This window comes from Salvelinus fontinalis, chromosome 11 (assembly GCF_029448725.1).
Source record: "Salvelinus fontinalis isolate EN_2023a chromosome 11, ASM2944872v1, whole genome shotgun sequence".
Classification (NCBI taxonomy): Eukaryota; Metazoa; Chordata; class Actinopteri; order Salmoniformes; family Salmonidae; genus Salvelinus; species Salvelinus fontinalis.
In genome coordinates this window covers 44596664-44616430 of record NC_074675.1, presented here as the reverse complement: position 1 = coordinate 44616430, position 19767 = coordinate 44596664, and the positions used below count along the sequence as shown (strand labels likewise).

The 19767-nt window shown below is 41.0% G+C and overlaps 2 protein-coding genes across 6 annotated transcripts; both read left to right on the top strand.

The window, feature by feature from the left end:
* Positions 1-316: 316 nt before the first annotated feature.
* Positions 317-7378, top strand: LOC129865798 (zinc finger HIT domain-containing protein 1-like). Its single transcript, XM_055938812.1, has 5 exons — positions 317-425; positions 2124-2300; positions 2482-2561; positions 5406-5575; positions 6078-7378. Exons 1-5 carry the CDS (start codon positions 401-403, stop codon positions 6097-6099), a joined length of 474 nt encoding a protein of 157 aa, XP_055794787.1. The 5' UTR covers positions 317-400; the 3' UTR covers positions 6100-7378.
* A 591-nt stretch (positions 7379-7969) lies between these two features.
* LOC129865795 (ceramide-1-phosphate transfer protein-like) lies at positions 7970-19610 on the top strand. 5 transcript variants are annotated; one of them, XM_055938809.1, is made up of 9 exons: positions 8049-8375; positions 8815-8868; positions 9587-10433; positions 15551-15687; positions 16209-17227; positions 17334-17399; positions 18220-18437; positions 18582-18950; positions 19158-19610. In XM_055938809.1, exons 5-9 carry the CDS (start codon positions 17153-17155, stop codon positions 19384-19386), a joined length of 957 nt encoding a protein of 318 aa, XP_055794784.1. In that variant the 5' UTR covers positions 8049-8375; positions 8815-8868; positions 9587-10433; positions 15551-15687; positions 16209-17152; the 3' UTR covers positions 19387-19610. The 5 variants fall into 5 exon arrangements, with proteins under 5 accessions (XP_055794780.1, XP_055794781.1, XP_055794784.1 ...); XM_055938807.1 differs by having other exon boundaries at positions 8053-8375; positions 17329-17399; XM_055938808.1 differs by lacking the exons at positions 8049-8375; positions 8815-8868; positions 9587-10433; positions 15551-15687 and adding an exon at positions 15711-15809 and having other exon boundaries at positions 17329-17399.
* Positions 19611-19767: the final 157 nt, after the last annotated feature.

Here is a 19767-nt window from a genome sequence, read left to right as displayed (position 1 = left end):
GCCTATATACTTTAATTGTTTAATTTCTAGAAGACTCTAGAGCTCTCAAAGTATGTCATCCCTTTGATTTGATTTTTATTTCGTGATTAGTACAAATGTAAATGATTTGTTACCATTGAGAAATAAAGTTTAAACATTTTATAGGGCTAAATTATTATATACCGGTGTATTTATTTGTGTGATTTATTTGGGTCAGGAAGTTATCATAATCCATATGATCATATTTTATCTATTTCTTACCACTAGAAATATCATTTGAATTCCATGCTCCTACATACCACAAGAAGGCGACCATGTCACACGAAGAGAAACGCGCAAGAAAATAATCTGGGACAAATTGTTCGCTGCAGGCCTACGTAGATTATCCGAACACGTTTCCTGCTAAAGTAGAAAGGATCAAATGGTTTTTGAAAAGAAGTCTTCGGGTGAGTTTAACTCTTTTTTCTTCGTGAAATGGTTGCTTCTGATTATAATAACTATATCGAGTACATAACTTGAGTTTACAAGTCAATAATACAACAACAATTGAATCAACAAACAACCGTTCGTTTGTCACTTGAGCTTGCTAACTGGCTAACCTGGTGGTGTTGTGTCCAGATCGTACAAAGGCGCTATCATCACAAAAAATACCGGTTGTGAGCACGTTTGACATACTATACTGAAACATATAACTAGAGCATCTCATATTAACCTAGAAAGCAGGCGAAAAAGTTATTCAATTGCAATGAGAGGAAGTACATGACAACAGAAAGTAACTTTCAGTACTTTTCCAACAGCAAGGTTAGCTAATACATCATCGTCTAGTCCGACCGTTACTAGTTGTTCTAGCCCGGCTATAGCTGTTCCAGCTGTGTGATAGTCGTTGATATGTAGCTAGTGTAAACCTAGCCAGCAGATCTGACCCACTTGCTTACAGCTGCACTAGGGTCGGAAAGACGTGTAGCTTAAACTGGGATGAAAGTAGATTTAATTTATTCGCTATACAGTACCTCCTAAACCAAAAACAGGTATGGGCCGAATCATAGAATTACATATAGAATCTCTATTAATTCAATAGGATCTCTGTGGGACTAGTTGTAAAGATTTGAGATTTTAACTTAAAAAATGTATTACTTTTTAATGTGGCCAACAGAACCAGTCATTATGTTTTATCTGATTGTCAAACAATTACTTCAAATGGGTCTTTTACTAGGCTACCTGCGTACTTTAATCCACTCAAAAATTATCCAGCCTCCAAACCACTTTGAATGGAATGAGAGATTGGCTGCAGTGGCTAATGTTAGCTAGGATGAGAACGAAACATGGCAGTTTACTTAACTAGCAGTCATACAATTTTCTCGGTATAACAGTTGGGATAATGGAACAATTCGGAGTACAATGCATTTCTCATCCATGGATTGAGGAACGTTTTCCGAGCCATATCTCGCGCTGGCTCCGCTGCGTCTTAATCTACACAGGAAACCTGTCCAACCCTATTGCAGCTTTAAGAAAGGTCGGGTCTGAGTAAAGCATAGCAGGCACATATTCAACTAACCTGTACTTGGCGATACTTTCTTCGTTCTCGATTCCGAAGAAAAGTGTATCTTATAAATGCCTGTGTCCAGCTCTTTTCTAAGCGACATGGCCATGTGTAGAAGTAGATGACAGCGCGTCACACAGTGGACCAAAATATGTAAATACATGCAAGCTGGAATTTCTCACTCGATACAAAACATGGATTTGTTTATATTTTTGAATATTCTCGACTCATTCAAGGGTTTTTCTTTATTTGTACTATTGTCTACATTGTAGAATAATAGGGAAGACATCAAAACTATGAAATAACACATCTGTAATCATGTAGTAACCAAAAAAATGTTAAATCAAAATATATTTATTTTTGACATTCTTCAAAGTAGCCACCCTTTGCCTTGATGAAAGCTTTGCTCGCTCTTGGCATTCTCTCAACCAGCTTCACCTGGAATGCTTTTCCAACAGTTCCCACATATGCTGAGCACTTGTTGGGAGCCTTTAAAACATGAGCCCAATGTAGACTCGAATGACTTAATCCATATGACTACAGGTATTGAATATTTTAATAAAAACATCTCTCTCACTACCCCTACTCCCTCTATCTCTCCCAGCCCGTGTAGCGGAGGCAGGACAGAGGCGTGTGTTGGACGATGCAACACGCCAGCGGAGGTTAAATCGCCAGCTGGATGCTCTAGAGAAGGACAACTTCCAGGATGACCCTCTCTCCTCCCTGCCTCCCTCTGGTCCTACCGCCCGCCTGCCCGCCTTTAGCGAAGGAGAGGAACCGGGTGTGTGTGTGAGGAAACACCTTTTAGACCTGCCCAGTGCTATTGTTTGGTGGAGAGCTCTATATTAATTTGTTCACGTGTACTTCTGCCTCCCTTCTCTTTCATCTCTTCATCCTCCTCTCTCTTTCTCTCCCTCTTCTCATGCCTCTCTTCCGCCTTCCCTCTTTCTTTCTGTCTCTAGGTAAGAAGAAGAGGAAAACTAGAGGTGATCACTTCAAACAGAGATTTCGCAAAAACTTCCAGACTCTACTAGAAGAAGAGGTAGGTAATAGAATGAGAACACCTCTGACCTCTAACCCCACAAGTAGTCCGCCATTTAGAGAAGTGGGTGTCATTTGAAACACACCAGCATCATGTGCAGAGGGGTGCATCCTGACAGAACTTTCAGATAGAAATAGATTATGATGGTATGTATCAGGGTTGGTGTCAATTCCATTTTAATTCCAGTCAATTCAGGAAGTACACTGAAATTCCAATGCTTTTCAGTAAGGGAAATGTTGAATTGGAATTTTTGTTTACTTTCTGAATTGAAACGGAATTGACGCTAACCCTCGTATGTATGGTCCTCTGTAGCTCAGTTGGTAGAACATGATGCTTGTAACTGGTTCAAGTCCCGGGATCACCCAAGTGATAAAAATGTATGCACGCGTGACTGTAAAGTGCTTTGGATAAAAGTGTCTGCTAAATGCCATGTAGCACATTTCTCTCACGTCAGCTCTATAGAGTAGAGGTCGACCGATTATTCTACACTGATACCGATACCGATTATTGGAGGACCAAAAAAAGCTGATGCCGATTTTAAAAATTAAAATTAAAAAAATGTATAATTATATTTATTTATTTGTAATAATGACCATTACAACAATACTGAATGAACACTTTTATTTTAACTTAATATAATACATCAATCAAATCAATTTAGCCTCAAATAAATAATGAAACATGTTTAAATAATGCAAAAACAAAGTGTTGGAGAAGAAAGTAAAAGTGCAATATGTGCCATGTAAAAAAGCTAACGTTTAAGTTCCTTGCTCAGAACATGAGAACATATGAAAGCTGGGGGTTCCTTTTAACATGAGTCCTCAATATTCCCAGATAAGAAGTTTTAGGTTGAGGTTATTATTGGAATTATAGGACTATTTCTCTCTATACCATTTGTATTTAATATACCTTTGACTATTGGATGTTCTTATAGGCACTTTAGTATTGCCAGTGTAACAGTATAGCTTCTGTCCCTCTCCTCGCCCCTACCTGGGCTCGAACCAGGAACACATCGACAACAGCCACCCTCGAAGCAGCGTTACCCATTGCTCCACAAAAGCCGCGGCCCTTGCAGAGCAAGGGGAACAACTACTCCAAGTCTCAGAGCGAGAGACGTTTGAAACGCTATTAGCGCGCACCCCGCTAACTAGCTAGCCATTTCACATCGGTTACACCAGCGTAATCTCGGGAGTTGATAGCCTTGAAGTCATAAACAGCGTAATGCTTGAAGCATTGCGAAGAGCTGCTGGCAAACGCACGAAAGTGCTGTTTGAATGAATGCTTACGAGCCTGCTGCTGCCTACCACCGCTCAGTCAGACTGCTCTATTAGATATCAAATCATAGATTTAATTAACATAATAACACACAGAAATACGAGCCTTAGGTCATTAATATGGTCAAATCCGGAATCCTATCATTTCGAAAATAAAACGTTTATTCTTTCAATGAAATACGGAACCGTTCCGTATTCTATCTAACAGGTGGCATCCATAAGTCTCTAAATATTCCTGTTACATTGCACAACCTTCAATGTTATGTCATAATTACATAAAATTCTGGCAAGTGAGTTCGCAACGAGCCAGGCGGTCCAAACTGTTGCATATACCCTGACTCTGCGTGCAATGAACGCAAGAGAAGTGACACAATTTCCCTAGTTAAAATAAATTCATGTTAGCAGGCAATATTAACTAAATATGCAGGTTTAAAATATATACTTGTGTATTGATTTTAAGAAAGGCGTTGATGTTTATGGTTAGGTACACATTGGTGCAACGACAGTGCTTTTTTAGCAAATGCACTTGTTAAATCACCCGTTTGGCGAAGTAGGCTATGATTCAATGATAAATTAACAGGCACCGCATCGATTATATGCAACGCTGGACAAGCTAGATAAACTAGTAATATCATCAACTATGTGTAGTTAACTAGTGATTATGTTTGTTTTTTATAAGATACGTTTAATGCTAGGTAGCACCTTACCGTGGCTCCTTGCTGCACTCGTATAACAGGTAGTCAGCCTGCCACGCAGTCTCCTTGTGGGGTGCAATGTAATCAGCCATGATCGGTGTCCAAAAATGCTGATTACCGATTGTTATGAAAACTTGAAATCGGCCCTAATTAATCGGCCATTCCGATTAATTGGTCTACCTCTACTATGGAGACTTCTGAACGTGACCCTGGGTGCGTACCAATAATATCACCTTTCTCCTGAAGTGTGAACTCATTCACAAAATTCAAAAAAGTAAACTTAAGCCTTGTCTGATCCAGAACGTCCCAAAGTAAACCCATTCACTACTACCCACGAATCTAAAAGCATTGGATTGGTGGAGGAATTGGCTAGTGGGAGCTTCCACCATATTTCTTATATTAATAATTTCCTTTGAAATCATTAATTGAGATCTTCCCATAGACTGGTTGGTTGTTTAGCAACAAAACCAATGCAAGCAAAATAGAAGGGTTGGCTTAGATTGTTGACAACATGTAAGCTATATTTTGTCTCCAATGTTTATTGAAAACATACATTTGCACAATGAGCTCTTGTTAGCTCTCCAATACATCCTTAGAGTTGTTGGTTGGTTAGCTAGCTAACGAATTTTTGCCATATTAGCATTGATATGAAATCAGTCAGAACACCACAAGAACAAGATAAAACAAGCTGAAACTATCCTACTTACGATTCCCCACATGGCAGTTTCTTGTCATTTTTGCTAGCAATCTGGCCATCCAGAATCACAACAATACGCTGATTTCTGCACCAAGGAAGCGCTTTGTTCACTAACCCATCTATAGCCCCCGTCTTTGCTGAGAGGCTAACCCTGTCCTTGCTGTGTTGTGATTGGCAGAATGTGTCTGAGAGGGAGGAGCCTAACTACCTGTCAGCTGCAGCCCCTCCCTCCTCGCTCCCCCCGCGTCTGTTCTGCTCCGTCTGTGGATTTCCTTCCTCCTACACCTGTTGCTCCTGTGGGGGGCGCTACTGTTCCACGCGCTGTCTTATCACGCACAGAGAGACCAGGTAACTCACACTACACTATGCTAAAGCTGGGACCATAAACTGAAAATGATCGACACCAACCATACCGATCACTTATCACAGGCATTTTGTTTATGTTATTCATTACGATAAGTAGCCTATACTAAAGAAATGTGGCGTTTGAAATGAAATGCATTTGCTAATATGGGTGATTGTTAATGGAACAAAAACCAATAGTAGTAGTTTGGAGGATAATACAAAAAAAACTGTGGTGCACATTGTGATTAACTTATTGTTCGATTTATTGTTATCGCATCAATTAGGCAATTTATCGCGATAAGAATTTTTGTCCATATCGCCCAGCTCTAACACACACACACACTGTTTCATACGCTGTCGACACAGAGGCTACGTAACATGAATACAACACACACACACATTACACCCCCCCCCCCCCCCCCCACACACACAATACCATACACACAGGATTGTATATTAACCCTACTACCCTTAGCATCACATCTCTTCTCTCTCTCTCTTTCAGGTGTCTGAAGATGACTCTGTAGCAGCTGATCTGACTATACCTGGGCATGCTCACAAAATGTGTATGGTAAATTCGTCTACCTGTAGCTGTATAGAATGTTACAACACAGGAACGGCGCTACGGATAATGACCGTGTACCAGAGATGCTATGGAGAGAACACTACCAGAGAAGTAATAGGGAACGCTACTAGAAAGTTACAAACATGCACACAGTGGCTCAGCACTCTGCGGTGTGTCGTCAGTGTTGTGGAGTAGGGTCTAAAGCAGTAGTGGTGCGTGGGTAAAATCACTGGGGAAGCCAGAAAAAAAGCCATATTACAACCTATGTGTTGTGATAATTGCATTGTTTGCTCTATAACTTGTTAATTCATATTACTTCACGAATAGGTCTATCACTCTGTCATACAGTACACACTTTTATTTTTTTGTTGTCCTAGGTTACCTGGCTAAAATGCTTGCTCGCTAGCTTAACTTCCATTCATGGGAAACGTTAGCTAGTTATCATTAGCCTTCTACATCTAGCTACATATTGAACTTCCATCCTCTCAGTCCAGGGGCACAACAATGTATGAGTTTATGGTTGGATCAGAATCGCCGTTATAATCATTGGCCGGTACGGAGAATTAAGTAGAACCACAAGTTCAAATCCCTATCTCCATCCATGGCTAATTTAAGAAAGGGGCAACTTTAGCTAGCTAGTCACCGGAGGACAACAACACAACGAGATGCAACAATTTAATTTGTTTCTGTCAATGATGTAGGCTTTCAATGCATTTTGATAGGAGTGATGCCAAAATCCAAGCTGGCTTTCCTTGACCCTTTTTTTTGTTGGCAGACCAGAACCCTTCACAGTTGAGCTTGTTCAATTTAGCTCAACGTTGACTGGCTAATTGTTTATACTTTTTTTTTTTATCAAGAGGCCAGATGCTCGCTGGCTTCCCTTGCATTCTGTTCAATGCTACGGACTGCAACAATGGACCATACAGCATCAGATAGATGGCCTACACGTGTAGAGACAGAGGGGCGCTGTTTCGCTCGCCCGGAAGCTTTCTCCAGTGAGATACATTCCGCCTCATGCGAATTGAAAATGATGAAAAACAGACACAAAATAAACTTTTTTCTTCTTGGTCAATTTTTGGGGGAAGCTTGGCATCCATGAATACACGCCACTGGTCTGAAGGGGACAGACAGGGCAGGAGTAAGGGATGGGTTTGTGTCGTATGGTGTGTAGTAGGGGGGGTCTGACTATCTTTGTCTGTCTAACTTGCTGTAATGATTTAATTAAACATGTCTGATTATGACTCAGTGTGTGTATTGTAAACCTTTATGCTATAGCGTAACCTCCTGTGTATGTGTGCACGTGGAGCCTGTTTGTGTGACTGGTGTGTGTGTACCCTGGTTTAGGTTTGTATACAGATGTTTGTTTATAAGCTCTGTCCTGTTAGGAAGAATGTTCTTAGAGGGAACAACAGCTTGTACGCTTATCCGCTTCCAGGAGGATTAAAACAACTTTCTTTTTCTGAAACCACTGCTCACACTCATCCTGATATCAACACACACCCTTCTGCATAACTGACTAAAGTCTACCAGTGGTAAAGTATATGATTATATGTTTATGTATTGCATGTTATGAATAGGTTATATAATTATATTGGAGGAAGGGGGCAGAGGGGTCAAGTGGTAATTATGGGCAACAACCCCTGAACCTCAGCTGTAAAGGGACGTTAATTATTAATGTACGCATATTGGGGGGGTTCCACTAGTGACCACAGCCACAAAGTCAGAATTGGCTATATTGTAAAACTTAATGAAAAAAATAAATAGCTTTGTTCTCTTAATTTATGGTTAGGCATAAGGTCAGCAGTAGTGTGGGTAGGATTAGGGTTAAAATCGTTTAAAGAAGAGAAATGGTTGAAATAGGCGGGTTTATGACTTTGTGGCTGTGCTAACTATAGTGACAAGCGGTGGATGAGAGCGAAGGTAGCGCCTGATTTGGCGCAGACAGGACGTCGGAGTAGGCTGTATGTGTGTTTGTAGCCCATTTACAGAACTGGGAGGTTGAGCGCTCCTACCAACGAGTGAAAGCTGCGCTTGCATCGGGCGCTGTGAAAATGGCGGATGACTGCGCTAGGCTCGGTACAATAATCGGTCAATGTTCGCACGGCAGACTTTGCCCGGTGAGGGAGTGTTGTGTGTACGGAAATCCAGGAACGTGGCGCGAGCAGCTGTTAAGCAAAGCTTGTAGCGGAACGGGGGCGCCTCGAGCTTTCAAGCGAGTCGACCGCAGGAGCGCGCAAGGTGAGTAGACTGGAATGAATGGGTGTATGGGTCGTCCTTTTAACACAGATCTTGGATCCGATTATCCTACCCAAACCCTAAACCACTATCGGGGGATGGCAGAGACCGTGGGCAGATTAATCCCTCTTTCAATACGCGGTGATCATTAGGCACAATAAACTTTAGGCTACAGCTGGCGTCCATTTCAAACGGGCATAGCCAAGCCAAATAACTCAGTTTTCACTCAGAGAAGCATGATTTTATTTTAATGTTTATTTTCGCTTTTTTATATGATTTATTTGATGCTGAAAATCCTCTCAACACTGCCTATAGACATCAGCCCTTGATTGGCCAAGCTCTGTGTTCTCTGAGGAGCGCAAAACCGATTGGATTATAAGTGTGCACACTGTACAGATTGTGTGAATATGTTGTGTGTGTGTGTGTGTTTCTCTGTGTGCAGGGCTATATAGCCCAGACCCCCATTGATACTACTGCTGCCATGGAGAGGAAAGAGGTAAAATATCGGAATATTTTATTGTGATTCAATGAAACAGTATCTGTTGCAGAACGTCTGATGATCATACCCAATGGTGTAAAGTACTTAAGTAAAAATACTTGGAAGTACTACTTAAGTAGTTTTTGGGGGTATCTGTACTTTACTGTTTATATATTTTTGACTACTTTTACTACACTACATTCCTAAAGAAAATAATGTACTTTTTACTCCATACATTTTCTCTGAAACCCAAAAGTACTCGTTACATTTTGAATGCTTAGCAGGACAGGAAAATTGTCAAATTCATACACTTATCTGATCTGGTGGACTCACTAAACACAAATGCTTAGTTTATAAATGATGTCTAAGTGTTGGAGTGTGCCCCTGGCTATCCTTAAAAAAAACAAGAAAATGGTGCCATCTGGTTTGCAAAATATAAGGAATTTGAAATTATTTTTACTTTTACTTTCAATACTTAAGTATATTTTAGCAGTTACATTTACTTTTGATACTTAAGTATATTTAAAACCAAATACTTTTAGACTTTTACTCCAGCAGTATTTTACTGTGTGACTTTCACTTTTACTTGAGTCATTTTCTATTAATGTATCTTTACTTTTACTCAAGTATGACAATTGGGTACTTTTTCCACCACTGATCATACACCAACCCCCCTCTCTCTCTACCTCTCGTTCTTTCTCTCTTCTGTCTCTCTCTTTCTTGTCCTCTCCTACAGCATCCAGTTGGAGAAGTCCTCATCATTCCAATGAGATCTTCAACATCACTTTCGCCCCAGGATTCAGCTCGACCCCAAACCCTTCCCCTCCAGCCCTCCTCCCCTCCTCCCCCCCTCTCTCTGTCCAGTCACCAGCTCCAGGCTGAGTTTCTGAGGAGAGCTCCCAGAGCTGCTTACCCTGACAATGATTCGGCTAGACACCAAAACCTTCCCCACCAACCCTCTCCCTCTGTCTCCCCCTTCTCCTTCCCTCCTCCCACTCTTTCCTCCCCTCCTCCACCCCTCTCTCTGTCCAGTCCCCAGCTCCAGGCTGAGTTTCTGAGGAGAGCTCCCAGAGCTGCTTCCCCTGACAACGATTCGTCTAGACACCAAAACCTTCCCCACCAACCCTCTCCCTCTGTCCCCCCCTTCTCCTCCCCTCCTCCCACTCTTTCCTCCCCTCCTCCACCCCTCTCTCTGTCCAGTCCCCAGCTCCAGGCTGAGTTTCTGAGAAGAGCTCCCAGAGCTGCTTCCCCCGACAACGATTCGGCTAGACACCAAAACCTTCCCCACCAACTCTCTCCCTCTGTCTCCCCCTCTGTGTCCCTCTTCTCTTCCCCTCCTCCCCCTCTTTCCTCCCCTCCTCCACCTCTTTCCTCCCCTCCTCCACCCCTCTCCCTGTCCAGTCCCCAGCTCCAGGCTGAGTTTCTGAGGAGAGCTAGCCGTGGTCTGAGAACTGTCTCCTGTGACACCAGCGATGTCCTCACCTCCCCCAGCTCCACCCTGGTCTCCCCCTTTACCTCCATCACCACCTCCACCCTTACCTCCCCCCCACAGCCCCTGTCCCTCTCCATGCCCACTAAAGAGGGTGAGTTTTGAAGCAGTGCCATGGTCTAGTACTGATAGTAAAGTCATGTGATGCTTGTCTCTCTCCAGTTTTCAGCTACTGAATAGTAGTAGTAGTAGTGTCGTTATAGTATACTAGTAGTAATGTCGGTATAGTATGTGAGTAGTATTGTCGTATAGTATACTAGTAGTAGTGTCAGTATAGTATACTAGTAGTAGTAGTGTCGTTATAGTATACTAGTAGTAGTAGTGTCGTTATAGTATACTAGTAGTAGTAGTGTCATTATTGCATACTAGTAGTAGTAGTGTCGTTATAGCATACTACTAGTAGTAGTGTCGTTATAGAGTAGTAGTAGTGTCGTTATGGTATACTACTAGTAGTAGTGTCGTTATAGAGTAGTAGTAGTGTCGTTATAGTAAACTACCAATAGTAGTAGTAGTGTAGTTATAGTAAAGGCAGTGTAGTTATAGTAAACAACCAGTAGTAGTGTCGTTACAGTATACTAGTAGTAGTAGTGGTGTTATATTATACCAATAGTAGTAATGTGTTATAGTATACCAGTGGTAGTAATGGAGGTATGGTATACTATTAATAGTAATGGAGTTATAGTGTGGTAGTAGTGTCGTTATAATATACTACTAGTAGTGAATGTGTAGTTTACTGTCAATAGTGTATTTATAGTATACAAGTAGTAGTAGTAGTGTAGTTGTAGTGTACTACTAGTAATGTACTTACAGTCTAATACTAGGAGTGTCGTTATAGTATACTAGTAGTAGTGTTGTTTTAGTATACTAGTAGTAGTGTGTTTTTAGTATACTAGTAGTAGTGTCGTTATAGTATTCTAGCAGTATTAGTATCGTTATAGTATACTAAAAGTAGTAGTGTCGTTATAGTATACCTGCAGAAATAGTGTCGTTATAGTATACTAGTAGTAGTGTCGTTTTAGTATACGAGTAGTAGTGTCGTTTTAGTATACGGGTAGTATTGTTGTTATAGTATTCTAGCAGTAGTAGTATCGTTATAGTATACTAAAAGTAGTAGTGTCGTTATAGTATACCTGCAGAAGTAGTGTCGCTATAGTATATTATCAGTAGTAGTGTCGTTATAGTATACTAGTGGTAATGTCGTTTTAGTATACTAGTAGTAGTGTGGTTTTAGTATACTTGTAGTGGAGTTATAGTATGCTGGTAGTAGTGTAGGTATAGTATACTAGTAGTTGTGTAGTTGTAGTACACGAGTATTAGCAGTGTAGCTATATTATACTAGTATTAGTAGTGCAGTTATAGTGCTCTGGTAGTAGTAGTAGTGTAGCTGTAGTATACCCGTAGTGGTGTAGTTAAAGTATACTAGTAGTAGTAGTGTAGTTATAGTATACTGGTAGTGTATATAGAGTACACTAGTATTCGTCGTGTGTATATATATATATAGTACACTAGTAGCAGTAGTGTCGTTATAGTATACTACTAGTAGTAGTGTCGTTACAGAATACTAGTAATAGAAATGTTGTTATAGTATACTAGTAGTAGTAATGTTGTTATCGTATACTAGTAGTGGTAATGTAGTTATGGTATACTAGTAGCAGTGTAGTTATTGTATATAGTACTAGTGGTAGTGGTAGTGTAGTTATAGTATACTAGCAGTATTAGTGTAGTTATAGTATACTAGTTATACTTGTCATTATAGTATACTAGTAATACTAGTGTTATAGTATACTAGTAGTGGTGTTGTTATAGTACACTTGTAGTAGTAGTGCCGTTATAGTATACTAGTAATAGTAGTGTCGATATAGTATACTAGTAGTAGTGTCGTTATGTTATACTAGTAGTAGTGTAGTAATTGTATATAGTGGCAGTGTAGTTATAGTGTAGTAGTGTAGTTATACTATACTAGTAATAGTAGTGTCATTATAGTACACTAGTAGCAGTAGTGTCGTTACAGAATACTAGTAGTAGAAATGTCGTTATAGTACACTAGTAGTAGTAGTGCCGTTATAGTATACTAGTAATAGTAGTGTCGATATAGTATACTAGTAGTAGTGTTGTTATGTTATACTAGTAGTAGTGTAGCTATGTTATACTAGTAGTAGTGTAGTTATTGTATATAGTGGCAGTGTAGTTATAGTGTAGTAGTGTAGTTATACTATACTAGTAATAGTAGTGTCATTATAGTACACTAGTAGCAGTAGTGTCGTTTTAGTATACTACTAGTAGTAGTGTCGTTACAGAATACTAGTAGTAGAAATGTCGTTATAGTATACTAGTAGTAGTAATGTTGTTATCGTATACTAGTAGTGGCAATGTAGTTATGGTATACTAGTAGCAGTGTAGTTATTGTATATAGTACTAGTGGTAGTGTAGTTATAGTATACTAGTAGTATTAGTGTAGGTATAGTATACTAGTTATACTTGTCATTATAGTATACTAGTAGTAGTGTCGTTATGTTATACTAGTAGTAGTGTAGCTATGTTATACTAGTAGTAGTGTAGTTATTGTATATAGTGGCAGTGTAGTTATAGTGTAGTAGTGTAGTTATACTAGTAATAGTAGTGTCATTATAGTATACTAGTAATAATAGTGTCGTTATAGTACCCAAGTAGTAGTCGTGTCGTTATAGTACACTAGTAGTAGAAGTGTAGTTACAGTATACTATTAGAAGTGTAGTTATAATATACTAGTAGAAGTGTAGTTATAGTATAGCAGTAGTAGTAGTGGTGTAACTGTAGTATACCAGTAGTAGTATAGTATACTAGTAGTAGTAGTGTGGTTATAGTACTCTGGTAGTAGTAGTGTCGTTATAGTATACTAGTAATACTAGTGTTATAGTATACTAGAAGTAGTGTCGTTGTAGTACACTGGTAGTAGTAGTGTCGTTATAGTATACTAGTAGTAGTAGTAGTGTCGATATGGTATACTAGTAGTAGTGTCGTTATAGTACATTACTAGTAGAAGTGTAGTTCTAGTACACTAGTAGAAGTGTAGTTATAGTACACTAGTAGAAGTGTAGTTAGTGTAGTAGTAGTGCAACTGTAGTATACCCGTAGTAGTATAGTTATAGTATACTAGTACTAGCAGTAGTGTCGTTATAGTATACAACTAGCAGTAGTGCCGTTATAGTATACTACTAGTAGTAGTGTCGTTACAGTATTCTAGTAGTAGAACTGTAGTATACTAGTAGTAGTAATGTAATTATAGTATACTAGTCATAGTGTAGTTATGTTATACTAGTGGTAGTGTAGTTATTGTATATAGTGGAAGTGTAGTTATAGTGTAGTAGTAGTGTAGTTATACTATACTAGTAATAGTAGTGTCATTATAGTATACTAGTAATACTAGTGTCGTTACAGTACACTAGTAGTAGAATTGTAGTTATAGTATACTAGTAGTAGGTGTGTCGGTATAGTATACTAGTAGTAGTAGTGTAGTTATAGTATACTAGTAGAAGTGTAGTTTTAGTATACTCGTGGTAGTAGTGGGGTTACAGTATGCTAGTAGTAGTGTAGGTATATTATAGTAGTTGTGTAGTTGTAGTACACTAGTATTAGTTGTGTAGTTATAGAATACTAGTATTAGTAGTGTAGTTATAGTATTCTGGTCGTAGTGTATATATAGTACACTCGTAGTAGTAGTGTGTGTATATATAGTACACTAGTAGCAGTGGTGTTGTTATTGTATACTAGTAGTAGAAGTGTCGTCATAGTATACTAGTAGTGGTAATGTAGTTATAGTATACTAGTTATAGTAGTGTCGTTATAGTATACTAGTAATACTTGTGTTATAGTATACTAGTAGTAGTGTCATTATAGTACACTAGTAGTAGTAGTGTAGTTATAGTACACTAGTAGTAGTAGTGTAGTTATAGTACACTAGTAGTAGTAGTGTAGTTATAGTACACTAGTAGTAGTAGTGTAGTTATAGTACACTAGTAGTAGTAGTGTAGTTATAGTACACTAGTAGTAGTAGTGTAGTTATAGTACACTAGTAGTAGTAGTGTAGTTATAGTACACTAGTAGTAGTAGTGTAGTTATAGTACACTAGTAGTAGTAGTGTAGTTATAGTACACTGGCAGTCAGTGTAGTTATAGTACACTATTAGTAATAGTGTAGTTATAGTACACTAGTAGAAGTGTCGTTATAGTACACTAGTACACTAGCAATAGTAGTGTAGTTATAGTATACTAGTAGTAGTTGTGGTGTAGTTGTAGTATACTAGTAGTAGCAGTGTAGTTATAATATTCCAGTAGTAGTGTGGTTATGGTACACTAGTGTTTGTAGTGTAGTTATAGTATACTAATAGTAGTAGTACTGGCAGTAGTAGTGTGGCTATAGTATACTAGTAGTAATAGTAGTGTAGTCATAGTATACTAGTAGCAGTGGTGTAAAGTACTTCAGTAAAAATACTTTAAAGTACTACTTAAGTATTTTTTTAGGTATCTAAACTTTACTTTACTATTTATATTTTTGACTACTTTTACTTCACTACATTCCTAAAGAAAATAATGTACTTTTTACTCAATACGTTTTCTCTGAAACCCAAAAGTACTCGTTACATTTTGATTGCTTAGCAAAACAGGAAAATTGTCCAATTCATGCACTTATCAAGAGAACATCTATGGTCATCCCTGTTGCCTCTGATCTTGCGGACTTACTAAACACAAAAGCTTAGTTTGTAAATGATGTCTGAGTGTTGGAGCGTGCCCCTGGCTATCCGTAAATAAAAAAACAAGAAAATGGTGCCGTCTGGTTTGCTTAATATAAGGAATTTGAAATGATTTATGCTTTTACTTTCAATACTTAAGTATATTTTAACAATTACATTTAGTTTTGATACTTTAGAATATTTAAAACCAAATGCTTTTAGACTTTTAATCAAGTAGTATTTTACTGGGTGACTTTCACAAAGATAGATTTTCTTAAGGTATCTTTACTTTTACTCCAGTATGACAATTGGGTACGTTTTCCACCACTGACTAGTAGTGTAGTTACGGTATACTAACAGTAGTAGTGCCATTATAGTATACTGCTAGTAGTAGTATAGTAATGGATACTAGTACAGTAGTAATGTGTGTGTGTGTGTCTCCAGTCGAGCTGCTGTGTGTAACGTAGTGGTGTACAATAACATTTGTGTGTGTGTGTGTGTAGGTTGCACTACTCTCCTGTCTCTCTCCAGTCCTGAGCTACTAACTGAGCTGTGTCAATCTCAGTCCCGTCCTATGAACCACGTCTCTGTCTCTAAAGGACTCACCACTGTCTTCTCTGGACGGGGCAGGGGCATAACGGTGAGGTGTGTGTGTGTGTGTGTTACACCACTGTCTTCTCTGGACGGGGCAGGTGCATAACGGTGAGGTGTGTGTGTGTGTGTTACACCACTGTCTTCTCTGGATGGGGCAGGGGCATAACGGTAAGGTGTGTGTGTGTGTGTGTTACACCACTGTCTTCTCTGGACGGGGCAGGTGCATAACGGTGAGGTGTGTGTGTGTGTGTGTGTGTGTGTGTCACACCACTGTCTTCTCTGGACGGGGCAGGGACATAACGGTAAGGTGTGTGTGTGTGTCACACCACTGTCTTCTCTGGACGGGGCAGGGACATAACGGTAAGGTGTGTGTGTGTGTGTCACACCACTGTCTTCTCTGGATGGGGCAGAGGCATAACGGTAAGGTGTGTGTGTGTGTGTGTGTGTGTGTCACACCACGGTCTTCTCTGGAAGGCAGGAGGACAGAAAGTATTTGGGGCAAGATGTGAGAATTGATCTACTGTGGTGTATATAAACTCTTCCTGACTCTCTCTCTCTGTGCTCCAGAATCCTAGCCCTGCCACTGCTTCAGGAGCAGCCAACCAGACACTCCGCTCAGACTCCATGGCCAATAGGAGAGGACAGGCAGGTCCCAGGCTGTCTAATGGGGCAAAGCGTTAGACTAAGCTAAAGTGCCTCTGATGACCCCAGCTACTGTATAATGTAATTGAAATGAATGAAAACCAGCAGTCCTGTGGCCCTCCCCCTGTGGAGTTGAGAACTGAATGACACATTATCAAACACTATCTATACTGCCATGTGCCATTGCAAACACACTAACATCATAGACACAATGCCAACCCACCGACAGACTTACACACACACTGTAACACACACACACTGTAAAACACACACACTGTACCTCTTCATGTAAGACATGGACGTGCTTCTACACCTGCATTGCTTGCTGTTTGGGGTTTTAAGCTGGGTTTCTGTACAGCACTTTGAGATATCAGCTGATGTAAGAAGGGCTATATAAATTGATTTGATTTGATTTAAAAGCAACGTGGTGAGGTGAAGCAGGTCTCTGTAAAAAATAAATGATCAAATATATCATAACACACTTGTTTGTCTCTGTATTGTGTGTGTGTGTATGCGTGCGTGCGTGACTTCACTGATAAGATCCAACCCATGGTCAGAGTCTAGAGACCTCATGAGATACAGGGACTGTGTGTGTGTGTGTGTGTGCGTTGATAGAGGGCTGATGAAACAGTGGTTGAGATAAGAGCCAAAGGTTAAAGGTTAAGTACAGAGTGTTCCAGGAGGTGTGGCTTAAATAAGAAGTGTTTCTTTACTATAGCAGTTTACTACTAGTTAGTCGTATTCCCCAGCCGGATCTCTCTGTCGCAAATAGCCTGGGGACGAGGTTACCTACCAGTATGTGAGGGGTGGTCTACTGAGTGTGTCTGTGTTCAGGACAGTACCTGTTTGTGTAGACAAGATGGGCATTAATGGGCGACTGCAACGCTACCTGCTGCCAGCCTCCATCATGGCTCTGCTGCTCTTCCTCAGTTCCTTCTGGCTCCGTGAGTTTCCACTTTAACCATAGGGTTTAGCGGATACTGTTCTCTGTGTGGCTGTGTGTGTATATTGTGACAAACTGTACACGTGTCTCTCTCGCTCTCAGCTCAGGTTGCAATGGGTGATTGTGAGACCTCCTGGCACCCCTGTCTGAGTTTCAATTTCTACCTTCCAACAGTGAGTACACACACACACACAATTTAGCCTGTAGGGAAATGTCTTAACAGTTAGTTAGTCGTTCTATAATTTATATTGTAGTGTGAAACCAAGTGAAAGATTTTAATATATAATAAAGATATATTAAAGGTGTCCAAAAGTATTTGGACACCTGCTCGTCGAACATCTCATTCCAAAATCATGGGCATTAATGTGGAGTTGGTCCCCCCCTTTGCTGCAATAACAGCCTCCACTCTTCTGGGAAGGATTTCCACTAGATGTCGGAACATTGCTTCTGGGACTTGCTTCCATTCAGCCATAAGAGCATTAGTGAGGTCGAGTACTGATGTTGGGTGATTAGGCCTGGCTTGCAGTCGGCATTCCAATGGTGATCTTAGGCGTGTGTGCGGCTGCTCAGCCATGGAAACCCATTTCATGGCACTCCCAACGAAACAGTTCTTGTGCTGACGTTGCTTCCAGAGGCAGTTTAGAACGTGGGAGTGAGTGTTGCAACCGAGGACAGACAATTTTTCAGCACTCCGCTGTCCCGTTCTGTGAGCTTGTGTGGCCTACCACTTCACGGCTGAGCCGTTGTTGCTCCTGAAAGTTTCCACTTCACAATTACATCACTTACAGTTGACCAGGGCAGCTTTACTGTCAGTGTTTGTCTATGGAGATTGCATGGCTGTGTGCTCAGTTTATACACCTGTCAGCAACGGGTGTGCCTGAAATAGCTGAATTGACTAATTTGAAAGGGTGTTCACATACTTTTGGTCATGTAGTGTAGATGATACCTCTCGTTTTGTGCATTCATCTTCTCTGCCTCTCTCCCTTGTGCCAGCCGGAGAGCCCTGTTATTCCTCATCCAGGAGGGGTGCAGAGTGGGGGACAGCAGGGTGAGAGGGGTGTAGTGTTAGGTTCTGTGCCCCCTCTCCAGGTGTGTCAAGGTCAACAGTTCCAGGTGTGGCGTCTCATGTCCCACCTGACCTCTTCCATGGCTACGCACTCTGATGATGTTCTGCTGGAACACTACCTCTACAGCTGGGACGAACTCATCAAGTATGGTGTGTGTGTGTCTGTGTGTGTGTGAGAGTGTGTGAGAGTGTTTATAAGGGGAACACCTTTTAAACTTGCCATGAATGATGCAGTAAGGAGTTGTTAGGTGAAGAGCTCTACATTGATTCCCCACTCCTCTCTCTCTAGGTTTATGGAATCTCTCGGACCTCTGGTCAGTTTTTTCTCTCAGAAGGTCAACGATAAGATCGCTGTCATCAGAGAGCTGGCCCAGCAGGAGAAAGAGGACCTTGAGAAACGTAGTCCAGTAGAAGGACACTCTGGACTACAAACTCTCACATCAGGACTACAAGGTCCAGCGGCCTACAGTTCAGTGCGTTCCATGGTGGAGTCGGAGCTGCAAAGGGGCTTGGTGAACTTCAGTGTGCGGACGCGCTCCGGCTGCAGAAATCTGCTGCGGCTCCACCGTTCGCTGCTCTGGATCCTGCTGCTACTGCAGGGCCTGGGGGAGGGACCGGACGCACAGGGGGTTTACCGCACCCCTGGGGAGCTCTGCAGGTATCTTTAGACAGAAAGCATACACACACTTGCACACACACTCAAAAGGTTACTTCACAATTTCACTAAATTATTGAAGACCAAGTCTCACACTACCCATAGCCTGATGGCCATGCCAGCTTGCCAGTACCGTGGGCACAGATGCCTGCTCTCTCACTCATGCACACACACGCACACACTAACCCTAACCTTGCCCCTGTTCCCTAGGGATGCGTACACCGTGGCCCTGGCCCCCCATCACCCCTGGTTGATCCGCAGCGCGGCTGAGCTGGTGTTTGTAGCGCTGCCAGACAGAAGCGTGTTCCTGGATATAGTTTGTGTGAGAAAAGAGGAGGAGGTTGGGCCGGTGCTCAACATTGTTGTAGACGTTATGAGAGAGGTATACACACGCATACAGAGCATACTGGAAGAACACAACATGATGGAGCTGCCATAGAAAGACACAGACAGACAGACACGTACGGCAGCACACATAGCCTGCACAGACTAAAAAGACACATGTTAGAAAGACTGTAGAAACACACAGCAACTCAGTTAGTTAGGCCTACCGTATAAGCCTGTTAACAACTGTATATGCAGAAAAGCCCATATAACTAATGATAACCTTGGAATACCTGCTTTGTGTCAGTGAAAGGAGTGAATAAACATGTTATTTATTCACATGTCTGTAGTTGTTCTTCTGTGTGTGTGTCTACTGCTGTAAATCACAGAACTAGAATAAGTACCTGGATCCCCAGGCGGGCACTCTGTCCTTCTACAGTGTCTCTGACACAATGACCCTCCTCCACAGTGTCCAGACCAGATTCACTCAGCCCCT